The sequence below is a fragment of the Coenobita brevimanus genome, chromosome 116, assembly GCF_032717465.1.
Source record: "Coenobita brevimanus isolate Jiangsu-jjx chromosome 116, ASM3271746v2, whole genome shotgun sequence".
Lineage (NCBI taxonomy): Eukaryota > Metazoa > Arthropoda > Malacostraca > Decapoda > Coenobitidae > Coenobita > Coenobita brevimanus.
The window spans coordinates 26,405,866-26,414,722 of NC_137069.1; the positions used below are offsets into that span (position 1 = coordinate 26,405,866).

At 44.3% G+C, this 8,857-nt stretch overlaps 1 protein-coding gene across 1 annotated transcript; it reads left to right on the forward strand.

Annotated features, from left to right (window-relative positions):
* Positions 1-7,170: 7,170 nt before the first annotated feature.
* LOC145418694 (uncharacterized) lies at positions 7,171-7,743 on the forward strand. Its single transcript, XM_080287033.1, has 2 exons — positions 7,171-7,177; positions 7,253-7,743. Exons 1-2 carry the CDS (start codon positions 7,171-7,173, stop codon positions 7,741-7,743), a joined length of 498 nt encoding a protein of 165 aa, XP_080143159.1.
* The last annotated feature ends 1,114 nt before the right edge of the window (positions 7,744-8,857 follow it).

The window sequence follows — 8,857 nt, forward strand, 5'->3', positions numbered from 1 at the left end:
GGGGTGAGACAGAGTGAGGCAGGTATTGGATTGAGGCAGGGTGAGGCTGAGTAAGGTAGGTTTGAGCGAGGCAGATATTTGATTGGGGCAGGACAAAGGCAGGGATAGGCAGAGTGAGGCAGGTATTAGATTAAGGCAGAGTGAGGCTGGTATTAAAATGAGGCAGGGTGAAGCAAAGTGAGACAGGGTGAGTCAGAGGGAGTCAGGGTGAGGCAGAGTGAGGTAGGTTAAGGAGAGTGAGGCAGAGTGAGATAGGATGAGGCTGAGTGAGACAGGGTGAGGCAGCGTGAGGTAGGGTATGGAGAGTGAGGCAGAGTAAGACAAGGTGAGGCAGAGTGAGACAGGGTGAGGAGAGTGAGGTAGAGTAAGGAGACTGAGGCAAAGTAAGACAAGGTGAGGCAGAATGAGACAGGTTGAGGCAGATTGAGGCAGGGTTAGGCAGATTGAGGCAGGGTTAGGCAGATTGAGGCAGGGTTAGGAGAGTGAGGCAGAATGAGGCAGATTGAGGCAGGGTTAGGCAGAGTGAGGCAGAGTGAGACAGGATGAGGCAGAGTGAGGTAAGGTGGGGCAGAGTGAGACAGAGTGAGACAGGATGAGGCAGAGTGAGGGAGGGTGAGGCAGGGTGAAGCAGGATGAGACAGGCATAAGAATGAGCCAGATTTAGGAGACAGAGACCTCCTTATCTGATGCCTGACCTAGCCTAACATACCACAACACAGCAGCATCACATAGCATAGCATACCAACATAATGTATAAGAGAAGACAATGTAACAGCATGACAACATAGGATAACATAAAATAACATTAAATAACATAGCATAGCATAGCAGCGTAATACAGGTAAACAGCAGCGTAACGTGGCAACAGCATAAAATAACATTGCATAACATAGCATAGCATAGCTTAATACAGGCTAACAACAGCAAAGCGTAGCAACATAGCATACCACAGCATAGCATAGCATAGCATAACATAACAGCATAATACAGAATAACAACAGCATACCGTAACGTAGCAACATACAATATCATAACATAGATGGCATAACATGGCATAACTTGAAACAGCATCACATAGCATACCATATCAATTCAGAATAACAACAGCGTAACGTAGCAACATAGCATAACATAGCATAGCATAGCAACATAACATAGAAGACTGCACCTAACCTTCTCCTATACTCCACCTAAACTCAAAAGGAATGTATTTGAGGCAATTTTGTATGACCAGGGTTCGTTTTTCGTCGGTTAAGGAAGTTCCCTAACACCTCTTCCTTAGCTATTTAGTTATTATTTATTATTGGATATGACTGCTTAAATTTTTGAATGACCAGGGTTGGTATTTCGTCGGTTTAGGAGGCTCCATAGCATCTCTTCTTTAGCGATTTATTCATTATTATTTATTCATTATTATTTTTTATATGGCGCCCTAACACCTCATCCTTACCGATGTATTTTTGGATATGGCTGGTTACTATCTTCGTGTGCGTTCTTTATGCAGAGTATGGCGATATTGGAAGGATCTGTGTAACACAGAAGACGATGAGGTGTAATAAACAGGCTAAATCGCTTAGGAAAAGGTGTTAGGGAGACGAGAAAAGCACCCTCCAGCTCCATATTGGTCCGCGTTTCCATCGGTAAAACAAGAGCCCTAACACCTCTTCCTAAGCGATTTATTTTCCTTATTATACCTTACTGTCGCCTTTTCTGGAGCTTAACTCATCCTAATATCGGCACACTCAGCATAAGGAAGGTACAAAAGGATATTAACCAGCAGGACCCAAAAATAAATCGCTAAGGAAAAGGTGTTTGGGAGTCTCCTTACTGGACAAGAATACGATGTGTGTGTGTGTGTGTGTGTGTGTGTGTCGAACATGACCATACTGAATTTGTTTATTCTCTCTCTCTCTCTCTCTCTCTCTCTCTCTCTCTCTCTCTCTCTCTCTCTCTCTCTCTCTCTCTCTCTCTCAGTGACTCTTGAATTCACTCTCCATTTATATTTTCATCCTCTCACCCACATTTTTCAGACATATGACTGAGGGACTTGATTATCTCTCTCTCTCTCTCTCTCTCTCTCTTTCAATTTTTAGGGATGTATGTTGGGGGAGGCGGTAGCTCAGTCGGTAGAGAGGTGGCCTGCAGTCCTACCAGACCCAGGTTCAATCCCCGCTGGGGCAGGGAACAGTTTAAGGATTTGAATTTAATAAAAAGCAGACTATCTACCAGAAGACCCGCCTACTTGTCGTAAAATTACCCCCGCTAATACCAGTACACCAGTCCTGTATGAGACAGCCCTAGCATGTATTCAATATGGACGGTGGGTGTTAGCGCCGAAGTGGTGACATGTAGATGTGTGGTATGTAGGAGGAAAACTGGGCCTTGAGAGCAGGCTGTGAAACCTATGCCCAGAGTCTGACACATAAAAAAAAAAAGAAGAAAAAAAGATAGGTACATAGATACTGTAGACAGATGAATACAGATAGATAAACAGACACAATTGGATGGACATTAACACAGTGAAAGGCACCTTGGTTGATAGATAAATGGAGAGAGAGAGAGAGAGAGAGAGAGAGAGAGAGAGAGAGGCAAGGAGGTGGGCAAATTATTTTCAGGAATAATGAGGGAAAAGCATTCGGGAGCCGAATGCTAATCGCTCGCCAGAATATGCTGTTGGCCAAATCCAAGATTTTAGCCATATTTTGATACCCTGAAGATTCCGTGCTGATAGCTCAAGCCGTTCATGAAATATAATGGTGCTAAAGGCGGGCGATAAAAATTAGTTGACCTTTGGCAGCCATTTTGGTGACGTTGACGTTGACTCCGAGTGCCCATTTTCGACCTCGGATAAGATTTTGGCCATATCTTGATAACCTGAAGGTTTAATGTTGATAGCTCAAGCCGTTCATGAGATATAATGGGAACACACACACACACACACACACACACACACACACACACACACACACACACACACACACACACACACACACACACACACACACACACACACACACACACACACACACACACACACACACACACACGGAGGCAAGCAAAAACATTATCGCTCCGCCGTCTAAAGGAGGGCGATAATTATATATTGGAGAGGGAGGGGGAGGCCGAGGATGAGATGGAGGGATGAGGTGGAGAGGGACATGAGAGAGATAGGCGTGAGCTGGGTGTCAAAGGGCAGCCAAATGGCGGGAGACAGGACGACATGGAGGCGATTTCTATGTGGCCACCCCTATCCTGAATAAAGCGTCTGACTGTAGATAAATAGATGCATATAAATAGATAGATAGGAGGTTTAAACAGATAGATAGATAGAAAAATCGACACAGATAGGCAACTACGATTCGCCTGTGGTTGTTAAATTCAATCAATCTCTTTGTCAAATCACAGTGTGAAAATCTGTAGTAATATAGAAAGGTTAAACACCATCCAACTTGATCTTGCGCTTCAGGAAATACTGTAAAATTTTAGCTAGTCTTTCTCTTCACAATTTAAGACCCATTCACCTCGAGGACGTATTTATTCTATTGTTATTACCACCACTACACAATTATATTCACATAACTCCATTCAGTCCGACAACGTATGATTTTTCCCTTTATTCTTGGTACCATCAGACGATTTTAATGTTGGGAAGGTCCTTTAGCAGTGAAAGATTAATGAGGTATATATCAAACCTCCCCAGCTTGAAAGATCATTGTGCAACAAAAAAACGTCTGACGGTAACAATGACAGGAGATAACACTACATTATCGGGGTGAAGTGGCTGAGGGAGACGTACGGTAGTGAAGGGATTACTGAAACCCGTATATAGAAATCCATCCAGTTTCGTGAGTCTATCTTAAGCTGAAGAAAATCATCTGGAGAGAAATTAAAGAGCCAAAAATCATATAATTCCTTGGGCTGAGCACAGAGGAATAATTCCAACATTTCCGTGACTCACATCTAAGTCATTGCCGTATATTTTGTAGGCTTACCTTTATATACAACCACCTACACTGTAATCATGGTAATATTCTGGTATGCTGAAACACTCTTTGCCTCAATAACCTCATTCACGTATTTCCATAGATAGTGATATACTCACACTGCCATACTTTAAGTCCTACCCCCCCCCCACACACACACATTACTACTACTACTACAACTGTTACTACTACTATTACTACTACCACCACCATCACCACCGCCACTAGTAACTACTACTACTATTACCACCACCACCATCACCACCTCTACTACACACACACACACACACACACACACACACACACACACACACACACACACACACACACACACATACAGTCACTGTCATAATGTTCGAGGAATATTACAGCTTCATGGTAACTACATGTCTCCCATACCACTGCGGTAACAAGGCACTTATTCTGTCTCTCTCTCTCTCTCTCTCTCTCTCTCTCTCTCTCTCTCTCTCAGCCGGGCAGGAATGTCACCCACCCACCCACCCACCCACCCACACAGGTGCTCAAAAACAGCGGAAGTGTAGCAGTTCAATGTGGTTCGTGATTCGCTATTCGTTGTGCGTTATTTATTGTTCATGATTCATAGTTCGTAAATCTTTGTTCGTTACTCGTGATTCGTTCGTGATTCATTGTTCGTTATTCGTTGTTCGTGGTTCGTGATTTGCTCTTCGTGATTCGTCGTTCGTGGTTCGGTATTCTCTTTTCGTTTTTTATTATTCGTTCTTCGTGATTCATTGTTGGTAATTCATCGTTCGTGAATCGTCGTTTGTGATTCGTATTTTCTGATTCGTTGTTCCTGATTCGTAGTTTGTGAATCGTTGTTCGTTAATCGTTGTTCGTTGTTTGTAGTCCGTCCTTTTTAATTTCTTTACATTTTTTAGGTCTATTATATGGTTCATGATTCGTAATATACCGTATATGGTTTTTAATACATGGTTCGTGGTTGATCCTGGGGAGGGACGCCTTCACATAGTGACACCAATTTTGCCGTGTGGTGGAGCTGCCCGGCTGTTTTAGCATCTAAGTCCTTCTCTATCCTCGGAAAGGTGGATGGTGGATTGCAGTTGTCGGGAGTTTCAACCTGCAGTCTTCTGGGTTCATGTCACTGAGCTCTACCATATGGTGGGTCGCGCAGCATAGTTTGTGTGGCCGCCGCAGGGACCCAGGGAGACGCTGATGATGTTTATGCACTACACCCGAAGCCCCCGCCTTTTGAAATCAGCTGATGAATTTGGAAAACATAGTGATATGGCCTACTGCACAGCTAAAATATAGTACCAAGCTTCACTGCTCGGCGTATGTAAGCAACAGCTAAACAGAAACAGCAAGTTAAGAACCTTGTTCCAATTGCATTACCATGGTAGAGGCAACGAGTGCCGGTGTTTCAATGTGGCGGCTAAAGTCACACCCTCGCTGCGGATATAGCCCCTCCCTACTATAGAGCTCAGTGGTTCATGTCCAGGTGAGCTTAGGATTGCAACTACAACTACAACTACTACTACTTTAGTTATTGTACTACTAGTGCTGCTGCTGCTGCCATTGCTACTTCTACTACTACTACTACTACTACTACGACTGCGGCTATTACTACTACAACTCCTACATCGGAACCGTAAACATTTCAACAATCGATCCCTAAAAATACATAACTGGGGACGCATAGAGTTTTAAAGCGTCCTGATAATTAATAGAGCAGTTTGGAATCACACTTGACAAACGTGTTTAGAGGTCTGTTACACTTAAAGCTGTAGAAAAAACAATCGTACCAATGGTACTCGATCGGGTAGGAAGGTGGATTCTTCCTTCATTTTTCCGGAGTTTGAGACGTGTAAAAAGAATATTCTCTATACTTTTCTTCCATATTTGAGTCATAAATTCTACATAACTTTTCCCATGAAAATAAATGGAAAATTGAGGATGAATAGACCTAAAAAAAAGAATCACTGTTGAAAGCTGGGTGATTAGTGAAGTTGCTTGGAATCTGACTTTACAGATACAGTACCGATATAGACTATTATTCATATCAGTTCCCTCCACTCCTAAGAAAAAAAGATCCATTAAAACAGAGTGAAAATTCGAATAAGTATAGATTTTGAAAGAGTCCTCTCCTTTCACTGATCCACCTGGTGAACAAGCCTACATCTTTTCTATCCTTAATGACCTAGAGCAAATTGTACTGCACCCTACCCGTATCCCTGACCGCCTTGGAGAGAGCTCCAACATACTTGACCTCTTCCTTTCAACTAATCCTTCTGCTTACACTGTTAATCTTTCCTCTCCGTTGGGCTCCTCCGATCACAACCTTATCACCTTAACCTGTCCTATCACTCCGGTACGGCCTGTGGACCCTCCAAAGAAACGTCGTCTGTGGCACTTTGGAGCTGAAGATTGGGAGGCCCTCAGGCAGTACTTCTTTGATTTTCCTTGGAATGATTATTGCTTCCATGGCCGGGAGCCATCTGAGTGTGCTTTGCACATTACAGAGGTTATTCTCTCGGGCATGGAAGCATACATTCCTTTCTCATACCCTTTGACTAATGCAAGAAAGCCTTGGTTTAATCACGCTTGTTCTAATGCTATCCGCAAAAAGGAGAGGGCCTATGAAAGGTAACGGAGCCAACTCACCCCTGAATCATATTTTTTTTCATGTTTCTGCCCGGAATCATGCTAAGTCTGTTCTTCACTCTCCTAAAAATAATTTCATCCATACTGAATGCTCTCAACTCTCCAACTCGAATTCTTCCCGCTCCTTCTGGCACCTTGCCAAAAACCTTTCTAACTTTACCTCATCATCCTTCCCTCCTCTTTTCTACTCCGATGGCTCTGTAGCTATTTCTTCTACTGATAAAGCAGATATCTTTGCTCAGACTTTCTCCTCCAATTCCACCTCAACACCAAGCAGTTTGGCTTCAGGAAGGGGAGGTCAGCTGTGGACCTCCTCCTCCTTCAGTCCGCTGCTTGGAATCATTCTCTCGACAGAGGATTGGACACCTTCGTTCTGGCTCTAGACATAGCTGGAGCCTTTGACAGGGTGTGGCACCAGGGCATCATCACCAAACTGAGGAGCCTGGGTGTGCGCGGTGCCCTGCTGAACCTCATCCAGGATTACCTCAATTGTAGGACCCTCAGAGCAGTTGTAAATGGCCACACACCCAACCATTTCCCCATAATGGCTAGTGTTCCCTAAGGCAGTATACTCGGGAATCTTCTCTGGAATGTATACTTCAACGACATCCTCCAACTCATTGCAGAGGCTAAGGCATACGCGGATGACTGCACTCTGTCATTCTCCTGTGACAGAAGTGAGTGGCAGGACACAGTCTACCGCATCAACCAAGCACTAGAGAACATTGTGTCTTGGAGCAAGCGATGGCAAGTCACCCTGGCCTCTGACAAAACAGAGCTCATGCTTATTTCCCGCAGGCAGGACCTAGCTGACTTGCCCCCACCGGATGTACAGCTAGAGGGAAGAAAGCTTTCCCTACAGGATTCCATCAATATCCTCGGAGTAGAGTATGATGCGGGCCTCTCATTCACCATCCATGCCAGGAAATTGGCCAAGAATGCAGCCTGGAGACTGAACTGTGTCCTCCGAGTATCTCAGCTGCTGGACGCCAAGGAAGTGGAGGTGCTTTACAAGGCACAAATATGCTCTGTCATGGAGTATTCTCTACTTGCCTGGTCTTCATGCCCTCCCTCCTACCTGGCCACCTTAGACCGTGTCCAGGCCATAGCTCAATGACTAGTGTGACTCAAAGCAGCCCCACACCAGCCTGCCCCCTTCCAACCCCTCCAGGAGTGCAGGGACATGGCAGGTCTGTGTGTGATGCACAAGGCTCACATCCTACATACCCGCCACCTATTGACCCTGCAACTCCCTTCGCCCCCACCGGCCACACACTCTACCAGAGCAGCCCCATTCAGACAGCAACAAGTGGACATCCCCTATTGCAGGACGGAACTCCACCTCCTTTCCTTCCTACCCCGATACGGCCGCCTGTGGAACACGCTGGTGTGCAACACTGACATCGGCCACAGCGACTCCCTACAAGCCTTCAAGCGAGAGGTCAACAGATGGGTGGTGTAGGCAGGAGGCTACAATAGTTATTAGCTATAGGTAGCACTAGTGTCAACAACAGGGTATACTTAACAAATTATAATCAATATGTATGTAAATATTTAAACTATCTACTACCAATTAGCTATAGATAGCACTAGATTTAAACCTAGTTGCTTTAGCTTAGATTTCGAAAGTAACTTTTAAGTCCTTGACAACACCAAATGTAACTCTGCAATAAACCATGTTTAAGAGAGAGAGAGAGAGAGAGAGAGAGAGAGAGAGAGAGAGAAGTACACGAATAATAGGTCTTACGAACCACTATGAGGAGGTACTATTCATGAAGTTGTCAGATATGCTTTGCTGCTTTACTGCTGAGAGAAAATTGTAGTACAGAGGAAAGTTCTCCCACCTATCTTTCCCACCCGCAGTACGGTCAACGAAAAGGAAGTACACCTAACCCAGAGGAAAACACCGGGCTATTAAACTTTTCGGGAAAGAAGGAATCAGTCAATCTACCGGTAAGTTAATCCTAGCCAAACTTTTTCTAACCAAACCTTAAACTGCTTTATCTAGGAATTGTCAACTACTTGTGCTGGTTTCCGATTCCGGGTGCTGTAAAACTTATATGTGAAGAAATTGCTATTGGATCTTGGTGGCAGAACTCCATGTCAATCTTCCGTCTATGATTCCTCGTTTGAGTTACCATTTAAGCTAAATATATGCTGGTAGTCAGTGTTTTCAAATCCACGAAGGATTTTGAAAACCTTAGCCGTCTGCTCAGACACCTGGGTTAGGA